This window comes from Anomaloglossus baeobatrachus, chromosome 9, assembly GCF_048569485.1.
Source record: "Anomaloglossus baeobatrachus isolate aAnoBae1 chromosome 9, aAnoBae1.hap1, whole genome shotgun sequence".
Classification (NCBI taxonomy): domain Eukaryota; kingdom Metazoa; phylum Chordata; class Amphibia; order Anura; family Aromobatidae; genus Anomaloglossus; species Anomaloglossus baeobatrachus.
Window position 1 is genome coordinate 223,266,650 of NC_134361.1, and position 17,791 is coordinate 223,284,440.

General features: G+C 47.3%; 1 protein-coding gene across 3 annotated transcripts in view; it reads left to right on the forward strand.

Annotated features, from left to right (window-relative positions):
* The window catches only part of EHMT1 (euchromatic histone lysine methyltransferase 1), a 166,973-nt gene that overhangs the window by 20,296 nt on the left and 128,886 nt on the right, over positions 1 to 17,791 (forward strand). For 2 of the 3 annotated variants that reach the window (XM_075324625.1, XM_075324627.1), the window contains exon 1: positions 11,989 to 12,076. The exons of the other annotated variant lie outside the window; for it this stretch is intronic. In XM_075324625.1, coding sequence (XP_075180740.1) covers positions 12,053 to 12,076 — 24 coding nt within the window. In that variant the 5' untranslated portion in view covers positions 11,989 to 12,052. Of the gene's footprint in view, positions 1 to 11,988; positions 12,077 to 17,791 lie in introns of those variants that run through there. 3 annotated transcript variants of the gene reach the window in all.

Genomic DNA, 17,791 nt, shown 5'->3' on the forward strand with positions numbered 1-17,791 from the left:
AAGACGGATTTTCTTCGATATATTGTGGCCGCCTGAAGATGGCACTGACCCGTCCTCGAAGATGGATTTTCTTCGATATATTGTGGCCGCCTGAAGATGGCACTGACCCGTCCTCGAAGACTGATTTTCTTCGATTTATTGTGGCCGCCTGAAGATGGCACTGACCCGTCCTCGAAGATGGATTTTCTTCGATTTATTGTGGCCGCCTGAAGATGGCACTGACCCGTCCTCGAAGACGGATTTTCTTCGATTTATTGTGGCCGCCTGAAGATGGCACTGACCCGTCCTCGAAGATGGATTTTCTTCGATTTATTGTGGCCGCCTGAAGATGGCACTGACCCATCCTCGAAGACTGATTTTCTTCGATTTATTGTGGCTGCCTGAAGATGGCACTGACCCGTCCTCGAAGACGGATTTTCTTCGATTTATTGTGGCCGCCTGAAGATGGCACTGACCCGTCCTCGAAGATGGATTTTCTTCGATTTATTGTGGCCGCCTGAAGATGGCACTGACCCGTCCTCGAAGATGGATTTTCTTTGATTTATTGTGGCCGCCTGAAGATGGCACTGACCCATCCTCGAAGACTGATTTTCTTCGATTTATTGTGGCCGCCTGAAGATGGCACTGACCCGTCCTCGATAATTTTTTTTCGCTCTATCGTGGCCACCTTTAGGGCCAGCACCACCCCGTCCTTGATGATGGATTTTCTTCTGTTTATCAGGGCCATATGCAGATGGCACCGACCTGTCCTCGAATATGGATTTACTTTGCTTTATCATGGCTTTTTTTTAGGGTTGGCACTGCCCCGTCCTCGATGACAGATTTTCTTCTCTTTATCATGGCCGCCTGTAGATGGCACCGACCCGTCCTCAATGACTGATTTTCTTCTCTTTATCATGGCCGCGTGTAGATGGCACCGACCCGTCCTCAATGACTGATTTTCTTCTCTTTATCATGGCCGCGTGTAGATGGCACCGACCCGTCCTCAATGACTGATTTTCTTTTCTTTATCATGGCCGCATGTAGATGGCACTGACCCGTTCTCGAAGACGGATTTTCTTTGCTTCATTGTGGCCGGCACCGCAGCAGTAGATGGCACCGACCAGTCCTCAGTGATCGATTTGCTTTGTTTTACCATGGACACCACCCTGTCCTCGATGACTGATTTTTCATCACTTTATTTGTTGCTACCTTTTATGCCGTTGCGTTTTTTTTATCAATCGCACAAGGTTCTTCAGATAGTGGAGAAGATTATCAAAACTGCAAAAGACGACTAATATCCTTCGTATGTAATATATAACTTAAGGCGTTAGGTGAAGTGCGCGATGGGCATTTTTTCGCATTGTCCTTTCTCCTAATATCACTCACTCCTTGACGTAAGATTTCACGCCTTTTTGACATGTTAAACCATTGATGGATTTCTCATTTTTGGAAACCAGTAGATTTTGGGTCTGCAGTGCTGGACTCCTCTCTCCCCATTCGTAATATATGCCAGCATTCATGTCTATGGGGGGTGCAGAGGAACAGCCGTCGGCCACCATCTGAGGTTATATAACCGGCTTTAGTTGTCATCTGATCACAGTTCGGGGCTGAGTTTCTAATAACTGGTTCCTTTCCGAGAGGCTTACCTCCCGGGGGCACTAATTGGGAGGAATTTGGAATTTACAATCAGATGTGCTGAAGTTTTTTTTCTTGCAAAAAAAAAAAAGTTGAAAATCTTTCACAAGTCATATCTGCGACTTTTTTAGTTTTGTGCTTCCATCCACGGACAGGTTTACCATAATTGATGATATTGTTTTATTTCTATGGCGCCGACATATTCCGCAACACTGTACAATTAAGCAGGGACATGTATAGGCAATAAAGATATCACAAAAGTTACAGGGGGGTGAGGGTCCTGTTCCATAATGAAATAAGGGGGGGATGACTAATATTATAAAGCATCCAGATATACTAAAGGGGTATAGTCATCCCCTGTTTATGAAACGGTGGGGGGGTTCACATGCTGGGACCCCCAGGAGTCTTCGCAGAGCTGCGCATTTATCAGATACGCTTCACTCATCTACTGGATGATGGAAATATCCAAGCCTCAACAGTCCCATAAGCAGTAACTGGAGGAAGGGCTGCGCCGTTCACACCTCCTCTCCATTCCAGACTGGGGGGTCCGTGTCCCCCCACAGCGATCAGTAAGTTGTCTCCTATCAATAACTTTCTATTCTTTAGTTCTTTAGAGTTGTGCTCATCTTAAAGGGGTTGGCCACTACTTTGACATTGATGGCTTATCCTTAGATGGGTCAGCAATGTCTGATTGGCCGGGGTCCGACACCGCACCCCCCCACCAATAAGCTGTTCTCGGTCCCGGCGGCGGCAGGAGACAGCTGGAAATGCCTTCTGATAGTGGCCAGGTACTGCACATCCGCATCCTATTGATTAGAATGGGAGGCAGATGTGCAATAACCGGCCGCAGCCGCTATCAGACGACGGTGCAGCTCCGCAACGGAGCATTTGCAACTGTCTGCTGCTGTCACCAGGTCCGAGAACAGCTGATCGGTGGGGGTGCCGGGTGTCAGACCCCGGCTGATCAGACATTGATGACCTATCCTAAGGATACGCCATCCACGTAAAAGTAGGGGACTAACTCTTTAATAAATTTGCCACATTGTCCTCTTATCTACCTCCCTCGTATGAAACACCGGTCTTGGTAAATGCCCTCCGTCTTAGCGCGTGTTCACACAGGACGAGTACGCCGCGGATTATCCATCTGGACTTTGCTTAAAGGATTATTCCCATCGCCAAGATCCTAGCCCAATATTAGCAAATACTTCCAATCAGAAATGTAGTATAGTTCTCCTGATATAGCCATGTCTCTTACCTCATGTGCAGGGCATTGCAGCAGCTTAGGCATCTATGTTTACGACCACTTATATAATGAGCTAGTTGCTAGTGGTGATAACCATAGTTACCCAAGCTGCTACAATGCCCTGCACATGAGGTAACAAACATGGCTATATCAGGAGTTCATTGCAGTAAGATAGGTATCCATGGTTCCGACCACTCATATAGTGACTGTTGCTAGCGGTCGTAACCATGGATACCTAAGCTGCTGCAATGCCCTGCACATGAGGTAACAAACATGGCTATATCAGGAGATCATTGCAGTAGCTTAGGTATTCATGGTTCCGACCACTCATATAGTGACTGTTGCTAGCGGTCGTAACCATGGATACCTAAGCTGCTGCAATGCCCTGCACATGAGGTCAGAGACACAGCTAATCGGGAGAACTATACTACATTTCTAATTGAAGGTATTTGCTAATATTATTATTACACCTATTACATATTGGGATAGGATTTCGGAGATGGAATACCCCTTTAACATCACTGCTATCGCTGCGTAAACCTTTTGGTAATTGATACTGTGCAGAAACCTCCTGATGACCTTCAGTCGATGGATCTGTGGTTGTCAGGAAATCTGGGGTGTCAGGTCATGACGGACTGATTTCTATGCAGATTGGACTGTATCCAGGACGTTTTGGAAGCGGAGGGGCCGTATAGGAACAATATATCTTCCCCCTAGAGATGATGGATGTTGGATAAATTCCAGTAGATGACCTCCAACCCTAAGCGTAGACCCCAGAGCTTGCCATCTAATTCTACAGCTGTGTTTCCACAAGAGCCGGAGCCTCCACATAGTCTGAAATGTACAGATTCTATGAGTTACAATGTATCATTAAAGCCGACATTAGTGACCTTCCAATGATCATAGGTTGCTTTTCAGGGACGATTAGTGTGAAGGCTCGGCCTGGCCTCCATTAAGGAGCCCGGCACCTTGACTTGGACTTTGGTGGAGGCCCTTGCTGAGCTCGGGGGAATCTTTCTCTATTGACACAGTACAGCCGACCAGCCATGAGCTGATTTCCTGCTGGAGGGAAGGCTTTCTCACTGAGCATGCTCCCCAGCTACTCCTAGTGCTGAAAGCTCCTGGAGACACCAGGGTAGGCCTCAGCAGCTGCTGGAGGACAATCTGATGGCACAGTGGCCCGTGGTGGAGGTACGTCAGCCCACCGGGGCTCAGCTCGCCTCCTGCTCCACCTTATCCCGCACTGATCAGGGCTGGAGCTGCTGACTTGTCACTCTCTCTTTGTTTCCTCCAGGCTGTTGGGAGACAATTTACATATTTCAAGTGTTGGCTAATGTTTCTTCTCTTAGTGAGAGGCTCGTCCTGCTGGGTTTGGGTGGCTGCATGCAGATCCGTCTTCTCCCCCCCTTTCCTACCTTTTGACTTGGAAAGTTTTCATGTAGCACCCACCTTGTGTAATCCTGACTTGGCCTAGTTTATTGTCTTCATTGTGTTGCACAATGTAATCCTCAACACGACGACCATCCAAGCCTCCTCCTCGTCCCCGGCCCGATATTAGCAGTATATAGTAAAAGGCGACCCCCTGGTAATGACCTCAGATCACCTATCGTGTCTGTCGCCCTTTGCGGACTGTCACATTTGTTGACTTGATTGAAACTGGATGGCCCCCAAATTTCATGTCGCTTTGTACACCGGTTCCACCTATACATTTTAGTTCTTCTATCATCATAGGTGAAAACGTCTCAATTGGAAATCTATAGGGGATCATCACCTTGTAAAAACATGGATTTGTATTTTTGTGTTGGCCCTTTAAGACTGTCTGAATAAATCATCAAGAGAAGATTAATAATTTTTATTTTCATTATTTATTTTTTTTCAACCCTAATCTTCACATTTTTATTTAGCTATTTGTTTTTTTTTCCTAATTTGATTTTTATTATATTTTAATATTTTTAGAATTATTTTTATTTATTTTTTTTTAGATTCACCTTTCCAATTTATTCTTTAAATCTTTAATTTTAGATTATAGTATAATTTTTCTGAATAAATAATCAAGAGAAAATTTAATAATTTTTATTTTCATTATTTATTTTTATATTTTTTAACCCTAATCTTTAGATTTTTATTTAGCTTTTATATTTTTTTTTTCCTAATTTGATATTTATTATGTTTTAATATGTTTAGAATTTTTATTTTATTTTTTTATTAATTTCACCTTTCCAATTTATTCTTTCAATCTTTAATATTAGATTTTATCTATTTTAATATAATTTTTAAGATTTACTTTGTGGTTTGAGTATTTTTTTTTTTTTTTATTTTTTTTGTTTTCAAAATCTCCTTTTTACCTTTTCAATTTACTTATTCTTTCTTTACTGCTGTATCTGTCTCTCTTATGTATATGTGTGTATATATATATATATATATATATATATATATATATATATATATATATATATATATATATATATATATATTAGTGATATGAAATAATATAAAATATAATATAGAAATATAATGTATTTTTTTGCATTTATATACTTTATATTTATATATTATAATTTATTATATTTAGTTATTTTATTATAATATTTTATTATATATATAATTTATTAGCGGTCAGCGAGCACTACTACTCTTGGGTGCTCAAAGTTGGATGCTTGGATGGGTGCCACCCGATTTCTCAAGTATAATGGAAGTGAATGGGGGAAGTTGAGCATTTTCCCTGAAGATTTGCAAAAAAATGCTGAAGTCCCCCGTTGACTTCCATTGTACTCGAGTGGCGCCGATCCGAGCATTAACTGCTCATTATGAGCGCATAGTACTGCCTGCTCATTAATAGTTATGAGTACAGATAGTGACCGCTCATCAGTAGTTACGAGTACTGAGCATCCGAGCATGGTAGTGCCCGCTCATCACTAGTTACCAGTACTGAGCACCCGAGCATGGTAGTGCCCGCTCATCACTAGTTACCAGTACTGAGCACCCGAGCATGGTAGTGCCCGCTCATCACTAGTTACCAGTACTGAGCACCCGAGCATGGTAGTGCCCGCTCATCACTAGTTACCAGTACTGAGCATCCGAGCATGGTAGTGCCCGCTCATCACTAGTTACCAGTACTGAGCACCCGAGCATGGTAGTGCCCGCTCATCACTAGTTACCAGTACTGAGCACCTGAGCATGGTAGTGCCCGCTCATCACTAGTTACCAGTACTGAGCACCCGAGCATGGTAGTGCTCACTCATCACTAGTTACCAGTACTGAGCACCTGAGCATGGTAGTGTCCACACATCACTAGTTACCATTACTGAGCACCCGAGCATGGTAGTGCCCACTCATCACTAGTTACCAGTACTGAGCACCCGAGCATGGTAGTGCCCATCATCACTAGTTACCAGTACTGAGCATCCGAGCATGGTAGTGCCCGCTCATCACTAGTTACCAGTACTGAGCATCCGAGCATGGTAGTGCCCGCTCATCACTAGTTACCAGTACTGAGCATCCGAGCATGGTAGTGCCCGCTCATCACTAGTTACCAGTACTGAGCATCCGAGCATGGTAGTGCCCGTTCATCACTAGTTACCAGTACTGAGCATCCGAGCATGGTAGTGCCCACTCATCACTAGTTACCAGTACTGAGCATCCGAGCATGGTAGTGACCGCTCATCACTAGTTACCAGTGCTGAGCACCCGAGCATGGTAGTGCCCGCTCATCACTAGTTACTAGTACTGAGCACCTGAGCATGGTAGTGCCCACTAATCACTAGTTACCAGTACTGAGCATCCGAGCATGGTAGTGACCGCTCATCACTAGTTACCAGTACTGAGCACCCGAGCATGGTAGTGCCCACTCATCACTAGTTACCAGTACTGAGCACCCGAGCATGGTAGTGCCCGCTCATCACTAGTTACCAGTACTGAGCACCCGAGCATGGTAGTGCCCGCTCATCACTAGTTACCAGTACTGAGCACCCGAGCATGGTAGTGCTTGCTCATCACTAGTTACCAGCACTGAGCACCCGAGCATGGTAGTGCCCGCTCATCACTAGTTACCAGTACTGAGCACCCGAGCATGGTAGTGCTCGCTCATCACTAGTTACCAGTACTGAGCACCCGAGCATGGTAGTGCCCGCTCATCACTAGTTACCAGTACTGAGCACTCGAGCATGGTAGTGCCCGCTCATCACTAGTTACCAGCACTGAGCACCCGAGCATGGTAGTGCCCGCTCATCACTAGTTACCAGCACTGAGCACCCGAGCATGGTAGTGCCCACTCATCACTAGTTACCAGTACTGAGCACCTGAGCATGGTAGTGCCCGCTCATCACTAGTTACCAGTACTGAGCACCCGAGCATGGTAGTGCCTGCTCATCACTAGTTACCAGTACTGAGCACCCGAGCATGGTAGTGTCCCCTCATCACTAGTTACCAGTACTGAGCACCCGAGCATGGTAGTGCCCCCTCATCACTAGTTACCAGTACTGAGCACCCGAGCATGGTAGTGCCCGCTCATCACTAGTTACGAGTACTGAGCACCCGAGCATGGTAGTGCCCGCTCATCACTAGTTACCAGTACTGAGCACCCGAGCATGGTAGTGCCCGCTCATCACTAGTTACGAGTACTGAGCACCCGAGCATGGTAGTGCCCGCTCATCACTAGTTACCAGCACTGAGCACCCGAGCATGGTAGTGCCCGCTCATCACTAGTTACCAGCACTGAGCACCCGAGCATGGTAGTGCCCACTCATCACTAGTTACCAGTACTGAGCACCCGAGCATGGTAGTGCCCGCTCATCACTAGTTACCAGTACTGAGCACCCGAGCATGGTAGTGCCTGCTCATCACTAGTTACCAGTACTGAGCACCCGAGCATGGTAGTGTCCCCTCATCACTAGTTACCAGTACTGAGCACCCGAGCATGGTAGTGCCCCCTCATCACTAGTTACCAGTACTGAGCACCCGAGCATGGTAGTGCCCGCTCATCACTAGTTACGAGTACTGAGCACCCGAGCATGGTAGTGCCCGCTCATCACTAGTTACCAGTACTGAGCACCCGAGCATGGTAGTGCCCGCTCATCACTAGTTACGAGTACTGAGCACCCGAGCATGGTAGTGCCCGCTCATCACTAGTTACCAGTACCGAGCACCCGAGCATGGTAGTGCCCGCTCATCACTAGTTACCAGTACTGAGCACCCGAGCATGGTAGTGCCCGCTCATCACTAGTTAACCCATTGAAAACCTCTGGAATGTAATCAAGAGGAAGATGGATTGTCACAAGTCATCAAAGAACTGCTTACATTATTGCACCAGGAGGGGCATAAGGTCACCCAAAAGCAGTGTGACAGATTGGAGGAAAGCGGCGAAGACGCATGAAAGCTGGGAATAACAATCATGGTTATTCCACAAAATATTGATTTCTGAACTACATGATCATGAACTTGTTTTCTTTGCATTATTTGAGGTCTCAATTAATGCATTTTTTTTAGTTATTTTGACCATTTCTCATCTTTAGAAAATAATTACAATTATTGCTTGGAAATTCAGAGACGTCGTCGGTAGTTTATAGAATAAAAGAACAATACACATTTTACTCAAAAATATAAATAGAAAAATCAGAAAAACTGACAATTTTGCCGTTGCCTCTTTTTTTTTGCCAGAGCTGTAGATATAACATGGCTCTAAAGTAAAAAAAAAAAAAAAAAAAAAAAAAAGGACATAAAATAAATTGAAAGAGTTAAAAAAAAGCTAAAAATATTCTAAAACTATGGAAAGTAAATCCTAAAAATCATATTAAAGAAAAATCTAACATATAAAAGATTAACGTTATATATTTTCTAATTTTATATTTTGAGACCTATTCACAGGAGCGCTTTGCTTTGCACACGACTTTTTTTAACCTCTCGTTGTATTGTGTGGTTATAATCCGCTCGTTCATAGAATCACTCGGCACCTTTAGTTTTCATGGGCAATTTTGACCTAGCGACAGATTCTGCTAAGGGTCGGAGCGGGATAGTTTAGTTGCTTGTTGCCCGGTTAATACGGCTCTGATGCCCTTTGGCTTTTCGGGGGTTGCAATACAGTAACTTCCGGCAGGCCAGGGCTTGTTTGGAGATGTTGTTTTGCCACAGTTGTTGGAGCTCATGACAACCATTGTGGGTTGTTTTTTTTTATCTAAAAGGAAGGTTCCGAGCAAAGACTCATTTGCTCAATGCTGCTCATGTTGCGTTACATTGTAGAATCCGGCCATTTCTTACTTTCGAAACTTCAAAAAAAAAACCCCTTACTGTCGCTCTTAGGCGGCTTTCACACTACGTTTTTTTTAACATGCGTCATGAACGTTTTTTTGCTGTAAAAGCGGATCCTGCTTTTACAGCAAAAAAACGCATGCAAACGCATGTGTTATTTTGCAGGATCCTGTCACTTTAAGTTTATGGGCGGGCATTGGAGTCGTGATCGGGAGTAAGTGAAACTGAACGTGATAGACTGGGAGCCGGCATCTGACAGCTGCGGAGGCTCGTAACCAAGGTAAACATCGGGTAACTTGCTTGGATACCTGATATTTACCTTGCTTACGAGCATCCGCAGCTGCCTAGGAGCCGGGCTGCCTGCACACGTAACCAACGTAAACATCGGGTAACTAAGAGAAGCGCTTTGCTTGGTTACCCGATATTTACCTTGGTTACGAGTGTCCACAGCTCTCAGGCGGCGGGGGAGAGAGACGGAGAGGGAGGGGGAGAGAGACGGAGAGGGAGGGGGAGAGAGACGGAGAGGAGGGGGAGAGAGACGGAGAGGGAGGGGGAGAGAGACGGAGAGGGAGGGGGAGAGAGACGGAGAGGGAGGGGGAGAGAGACGGAGGGGGAGGGGGAGAGACGGAGAGGGAGGGGGAGAGAGACGGAGGGGGAGGGGGAGAGAGACGGAGGGGGAGGGGGAGAGAGACCGGAGGGGGAGAGAGACGGAGGGGGAGAGAGACGGAGGGGAGGGGAGAGAGACGGAGGGGGAGGGGGAGAGAGACGGAGGGGGAGGGGGAGAGAGACGGAGGGGGAGAGAGACGGAGGGGGGGGGAGAGAGACGGAGGGGAGGGGGAGAGAGACGGAGGGGGAGGGGGAGAGAGACGGAGGGGGAGGGGAGAGAGACGGAGGGGGAGGGGGAGGAGACGGGAGGGGGAGGGGGAGAGAGACGGAGGGGGAGGGGGGAGAGAGACGGAGGGGGAGGGGGAGAGAGACGGAGGGGGAGGGGGAGAGAGACGGAGGGGGAGGGGGAGAGAGACGGAGGGGGAGGGGGAGAGAGACGGAGGGGGAGGGGGAGTGAGAGACGGAGGGGGAGAGAGACGGAGGGGGGAAGAGAGAGACGGAGGGGGAGGAGAGAGACGGAGGGGGAGAGAGACGGAGGGGGAGAGAGAGACGGAGGGGGAGAGAGAGACGGAGGGGAGAGAGGGGAGAGAGACGGAGGGGGAGAGAGAGAGAGACGGAGGGGCGAGGAGAGACGGAGGGGGAGAGAGACGGAGGGGGAGAGAGACGGAGGGGGAGAGAGACGGAGGGGGAGAGAGACGGAGGGGGAGAGAGACGGAGGGGAGAGAGACGGAGGGGGAGAGAGACGGAGGGGAGAGAGACGGAGGGGAGAGAGACGGAGGGGGAGAGAGACGGAGGGGGAGGGAGACGGAGGGGGAGAGAGACGGAGGGGGAGGGAGACCGGGGGAGGGGAGACGGAGGGGGAGGGGGAGGGGGAGAGAGAGGGAGGAGGAGGGGGAGAGAGAGGGAGGGGGAGGGGAAAGAGAGACTGATCACGCGAGGCTGGTTTCTGGGCATGCTCAGTAGAGCAGGCAGGATCCTGTCTATCAGCATGCCAGTGTTCACATGCGTTTGCATGCAGTATAGTCAGGATCCAGCAATTTGCAGTATTTGGACGCAGCTCAAAAACGCTACAAGTAGCGTTTTTGAAAAATGTTAAAAAAAACCTGCAATTCGCTGGATCCTCACTATAACGCATGCAAACACAGGTGAACGCATGTTGACGCGAGTCCATTGCAATGGATTGAAATGAAAACGCATTTGCACTGGATCCGTTTTTGCGTTAAAAAAACGTTAAGGACGGATGTTAAAAAAAAACGTAGTGTGAAAGCCGCCTTATTCATTCCCGCCTGGATTACTGCAACTCTTTATTGATTGGGCTCCCTCGGACCAAACTCTCCCCTCTCCAATCCATCTTGAATGCAGCAGCCAGGGTCATATTCCTGTCCAGCTGCTTCACCGATGCCTCCACCTTGTGCCAGTCACTACACTGGCGACCTATCAGCTACAGAATACAATACAAACTCCTATCCCTCACCCACAAAGCTCTCCACAGCTCTGCACCACCATATATCTCATCCCTCATCTGTGTCTATCATCCTACCCGCCCCCTTCGTTCCGCAAATGATCTTAGACTAACATCCTCCATAATACGAACCTCACACCTCCGTCTCCAAGACTTTTCTCGTGCCGCGCCAGTTTTCTGGAATGCACTACCCCAAAGAATGCGACTAACATCCAGCCCCCAAGTTTTTAAGCGTACATTAAAAACACATCTCTTCAGACAAGCTTATCATAATAACTTACTAACCTAACTCTCCCCCGTCCCACCTTCTAAATGCTACTCGTAACCTTCTCTCTCCTATGTCTGTCCTCCTCACATCCTACATACAACCAATAGCTTGTAAGGGCACCCAAAAGGTGACTGTCTAATGACCAGATCATTCATCTTTATAGGTAACCAATAAACTAGCATAACGATGGCCGAGCAGATCTACGAGTGTGCGCCACCTCTTGTGTCCCCTTCTTCCCCATAGATTTTGAGCTTTCGAGCAGGGTCCTCATTCCTTCTGTAGCCATTGAATTAGGTACTATTTTGTTTTGTATTGGTCTATACAACCCCCACCAGATTGTACAGTGCTGCGGAATATGTTGGCGCTATATAAATAAACTTTATTATTATTATTATAGAAATGTTGCAGCCCCCAATGCCATATATTCAGTTGTGTGCAGCCTTGGTGGCCCTCGCTGAGCACAAGGACTCTCCACATTGCAGCCGACCAGCCATGAGCTGATTTCCTGCTGGAGGGAAGGCTTTCTCACTGAGCATGCTCCCCAGCTACTCCTAGTGCTGAAAGCTCATGGAGACACCAGGGTAGGCCTCAGCAGCTGCTGGAGGACAATCTGATGGCACAGTGGCCCGTGGTGGAGGTACGTCAGCCCATCGCGGCTCAGGGTACACTTTTGCCCACTCACATAGCACCTTCCTTCCATTCTTCCCCCTCCAAGTGTTTTTCCTCCTTTTGGGACTGTGGAAAGTTTCCACCCATCCCCACAGTCATTCTTCATTTGCATTACTAGAAATAAAAATCAAACCGTGGGCCTCACAGCCTAGAAGATCTCCACCCCAGGACTTGCTGGGATCCTTGTGGTCTCCAGGGTGAGTTGATGACATTGAGCCTGATCTCTTGACTGTGCGTGTATTTCTCAGCTCGTGCTGGAGGCATCTCGTGTTTAACAATCCTCCAATGGTTAAAATTCTTGGGATGAACCTATTTCCTTTTAACTCCTCTTTGTTTGGCGTCCTGCCCTTTGCCAGGCTTGTCTGGAAGTCTCGGGGGTTTTCTTCTGCTCAGTGACGTGGAGGAGTCGTCGGCTTTGTCCTTTGGCCTGGAGAAGATAATTGTAAGATACTGTGAACTATTGTGTTAGTTGTTGTCAGGTCGGACGAGCTTAGGGGAAGGGGGCTGAAAGTTTTGCCAAACTTTTTAAGACCGTAGACTAAGAATCCTAAAATAACTTCTTTTGCCCGTAGCAATCAGATTGTTCCACCTTCATTAGACACATTTTTCCAGTGATCTTGTAATCTGCACATTGACCCCCAGGAACGATTAGATCAGTCGCCTCATGGACATTTTAGTAACATCATTACCAGGTAAAAGGTTTACAAAAAGTATCCGTCCTTTTCACCCATGCTGGGGACTACCGGCCTCTTCAGGAGGAGTCTTAAGTTGATTGTTCATTAGTTGCTTGTCCTTTGTTTGGTCTTTAAGGTTGTCATCTTGGTCAAGTAACTTCTTCTATGAGGAACAGAACGAGGTCTGTAGCAATCATAAAAGTCAATATTAACCCATGAAAAAGAGAATATCAAGTAAAAAATGAATCTTCTCCAAAACTTTGTAGACAATTTTTCCTTTTGAAAGTGCAAAGTAGGAGATTATACCCCCTCCCCCCCCCCCCCCCCAATTCTATCAAAGTCCTCACCCTCAGCCAAGCAATCTTTACTTTGCGAGAAACTTTGTGCAATTGCAATATTACATAAGTCTCCATACAGCACCTTGGCGATCTCCTCAAGGAGAAGCTTCACCCCCTACAGGGCTTTCCATTACAGACCATAAATCCCGATGGTTCCCGTTTTATCGGGGGCCGGTCTTCTGCTCTGCAAAAACGACTTTTTAACAACAGTGCCTGACAATAACCAAAGAAATCCGATTCGGGAGAACAATTTTTCCGTAGTTTTGGTTGGCCGAAACTGGTGTACAATCTTCTGTCCTGTGGTGGCTAGTGTATTTAGGGTGTCGGATAAAGTCATAGTTGCTAGTGGTCAAACCATGGATACCTAATGCCCTGCACATGAGGTAAGAGACATAGTGAATCAGGACAACCACACTACATTTTTAATTGGAGGTAGAGTGGAACCTCGGTTAACGAGTAACTCTCAGTTAGTGAGTATTCCACTTAACGAGCATATCTTGCCTTAAATTAGTAACTCACTTTACAAGCAAGCTTTGCCGTACGAGCAAAATACCGCACACACTTCCGGTTCCGTAAATCCACCGCGCTCTGACCCGCTTTTACAGTCCGCACAAACACGCACACATACATATTATGCTCACCTCCCCTTCTGTTCCATCACTGACCACCTGGATCTTGTAATTCGCCGCTACAGGATGTGTATCGGTAACCATCGAGACGAGGGAGGAACTTCCGCTGTCAGCCGCTACTCAAAGGCAGCGCGCTGGCCAATCAGATGCAAGCGGCTCCTGCCTTTGACGTCAGTGCTCTGGCAGCGGAAGCTCCGGGTCATCGTTCGCAATGGTTACCCGGTTTACATCTTGTACTGGCGAACTGCAAGATCCATGAGGTCGGCGATGGAACGGAAGGTAAGGTGAGCATAATATGTGTGTGTGTGTGTGTGTGTGTTTGTGTGTGTTTGTGTGTGTTTGTGTGTGTTTGTGTGTGTTTGTGTGTGTTTGTGTGTGTTTGTGTGTGTTTGTGTGTGTTTGTGTGTGTTTGTGTGTGTTTGTGTGTGTTTGTGTGTGTTTGTGTGTGTTTGTGTGTGTTTGTGTGTGTTTGTGTGTGTTTGTGTGTGTTTGTGTGTGTTTGTGTGTGTTTGTGTGTGTTTGTGTGTGTTTGTGTGTGTTTGTGTGTGTTTGTGTGTGTTTGTGTGTTTGTGTGTTTGTGTGTGTGTGTGTGTTTGTGTGTGTGTGTGTTTGTGTGTGTTTGTGTGTGTTTGTGTGTGTTTGTGTGTGTTTGTGTGTGTTTGTGTTTGTGTGTGTTTGTGTTTGTGTGTGTTTGTGTGTGTTTGTGTGTGTGTGTGTTTGTTTGTGTGTGTTTGTTTGTGTGTGTTTGTTTGTGTGTGTTTGTTTGTGTGTTTGTGTGTGTGTGTTTGTGTGTGTGTGTTTGTGTGTGTGTGTTTGTGTGTGTGTGTTTGTGTGTGTTTGTTTGTGTTTGTTTGTGTTTGTGTTTGTGTGTGTTTGTTTGTGTGTGTTTGTGTGTGTTTGTGTGTGCGTGTTTGTACGTGTGTGGAATGGCACAATAGGGGACCAGGATGGGACATTTAACAAGCTGTGGAACGAATTGTCTGCATTGCAATGATTTCCTATGGGAAGTCTTGCTTTGCTAGACGAGTAACTTGGTTAACAAGCACAGTCCCAGAACGCATTGTTCTCGTTAACCAAGGTTCCACTATATTTGCTATTATTATTATTATTATTATTATACCTAATACATATTGGGATAGGATCTTGGAGATGGGAATACCCCTTTACGTCATGGCAGGGCAGAAAGGGATAGGCTATGTTCACACAGGACGTTTTTGCAGCGTTTTTTTCCTGACCAAAACCTGACCCTGTGGCAGGACGTCTTCTGGGAGTCATCTGCAGGTTTTGGTGCGTTTTTTGTGGCGTTTTTACAGCGTTTTTTTATGGAATGTCAAGAACGGCAAGGGTTCAAGAGTACCCGAGTGCTGGGCCGGCCGAGATTGACCTGGATTCGGGACTTGGGTAGTAAAAAAAAAAAAAAAAGTAAAGCTAGTGCGCTATACTTACCAGTCTCCGGTAGATACTAGAGTGTATGGGCTCCTTCCAGGTATGACGTCATTCAACAGGCCCCTATCGCATGGGGTGCAGGGGGGTGAAGGATGATTGTAGTGGAAGGGAGAAAACCTCTCCAAGCTCACTAAGGCTAGTTTCACACATCCGGCTTTTCGCCGGTTTGCCGCATTCGGCGCACTCCAGTACAGTGTATACAGTACAATGGAAGCGCAACAAGCTCTGGTCACATGCTGTCATGTGACCGGAGCATGTGACCCAGAAGTTGCCGCGTTGCCATTGTACTGTATACACCGTACTGGAGTCTGCCGAATCCGGCGAAAAGTCGGATGTGTGAAACTAGCCTAACCAAGCCGTTCACGCCCACTAACCTGGAAGGAGCCCATACATTCTAAGCTCAACTGTACCTGCTCCCGCGGCCCTCTGCTGTTGCTTATTAGCCTCATGCATATTCATTGCTTCCCCCCAACTAGAGTCTGCGGGTCTGTCGTACAGTAAAAAATAAAGAAAACAAAATGATGTAGGGTCCCCCCATATTTTGATACCCAGCACAGATAAAGCCTAAAGCCACAGGCTGCAGCCCTCAGCTGTGTGCTTTATCTTGGCCATGTATCAAACTAAATGGGACCCCGTGCTGTTTTTTTAATTATTTAAATTAATAAGTAAAAAAAAACAGCGTGCGGTCCCCCCAATATTGATACCTAGCCAATATAAAGCCCATAGCTGAGGGCTGGTATTCTCAGGCTGGAGAGACACAGCCTAAAATTATCAGCCTGCAACCGCCCAGGATTGTCGCATCCTATAGATGCAACAATCCCAGCACTTTACCCGGCTCTTCCTGAATTACCCTGGTGCAGTGGCAATCGGGGTAATAAGGGGTTAATCGCAGCTCATACCTGCTACTAAGCCCTAGATTGGTAATGGCAGGCGTCTATGAGACACCTCCATCACCAAATACCAAAAAAAATCCTTTATTTGAAATAAAATACAAAAAAACCCCTCTTTCACCACTTTATTAACCTCCCCCCACCCTGCAGGTCCGATGTAATCCACATGAGGTCCCACGGCGATTCAGCTCTGCTACATCTGGAGATCACAGCGAGCGGCCATAGAACATGACTGCCCGCTGTGAGCTCCAGAGAATGAATGAGCCGCACGATCAGCGGTCACTTCACTCAGGTGATTCCCGGTCACAGCTGGGACTGTAAAACGCAGCGTTTTATTAGCATGGATTTGCATAAAACGAAGGCAAATACGTAGGTAAAAAACGCTGCAAAAACGCCCAGTGTGAGCATAGCCTTAGTGTTTGCTCTCGCTTCATCCCACCTTTGTAGGAGAGAGGGAGCGCGGTTTTCTCTTTTTTGGTACTTGTGGAAAAGTAATGTCTCTCGCTTCTTAGAGTATATATGCCAATCACGTGGGCATGCTGGCGGGTATGGGAAGGTGCGATGTCATCAACACCGCTACCCTCCGATGTGGGAGCGAGTGATGACAGGTAACCAGGCTTGGTGCAAATTGATTCACACAACTGGTCCATCAGCCACATAAGTATCAGGGGTCTCTGGACGGGAGCCCCAAAAACTGCCTTTTATCTGACTGCATCCACTGCTTGTCTTTTGATTATCCAGCCTGGATCGACATCCTTGTCGCGGTGTGATGACAGGCCGGCTAGTCAAAATAAGAGCAGCGGATGCCTTCTGCTAAGAGCCAGATCTAACGGCTCCAGTCCAGTGGCCTCAGATTAATCACCCGGTCCTGCAAGTCCAACTCTTCAGTGCTGAGCAGTGATGAGCGGGCACTACCATGCTCCGGTGCTCAGTACTGGTAACTAGTGATGAGCGAGCACTACCATGCTCAGGTGCTCAGTACTGGTAACTAGTGATGAGCGGGCACTACCATGCTCGGGTGCTCAGTACTGGTAACTAGTGATGAGCGGGCACTACCATGCTCGGGTGCTCAGTACTGGTAACTAGTGATGAGCGGGCACTACCATGCTCGGGTGTTCAGTACTGGTAACTAGTGATGAGCGGGCACTACCATGCTCGGGTGCTCAGTACTGGTAACTAGTGATGAGCGGGCACTACCATACTCAGGTGCTCTGTATTGGTAACTAGTGATGAGCGGGCACTACCATGCTCGGGTGCTCAGTACTGGTAACTAGTGATAAGCGGGCACTACCATGCTCGGGTGTTCAGTACTGGTAACTAGTGATGAGCGGGCACTACCATGCTCGGGTGCTCAGTACTGGTAACTAGTGATGAGCGGCCACTACCATGCTCGGGTGCTCAGTACTGGTAACTAGTGATGAGTGGGCACTACCATGCTCGTAACTAGTAACGAGCACCCGAGCACGGTAGTGCTCGCTCATCACTAGTTACCAGTACAGAGCACCCGAGCATGGTAGTGCCCGCTCATCACTAGTTACCAGTACAGAGCACCCGAGCATGGTAGTGCCCGCTCATCACTAGTTACCAGTACTGAGCATGGTAGTGCCCGCTCATCACTAGTTACCAGTACTGAGCATGGTAGTGCCCGCTCATCACTAGTTACAAGTACTGAGCACCCGAGCATGGTAGTGCCCGCTCATCAGTAG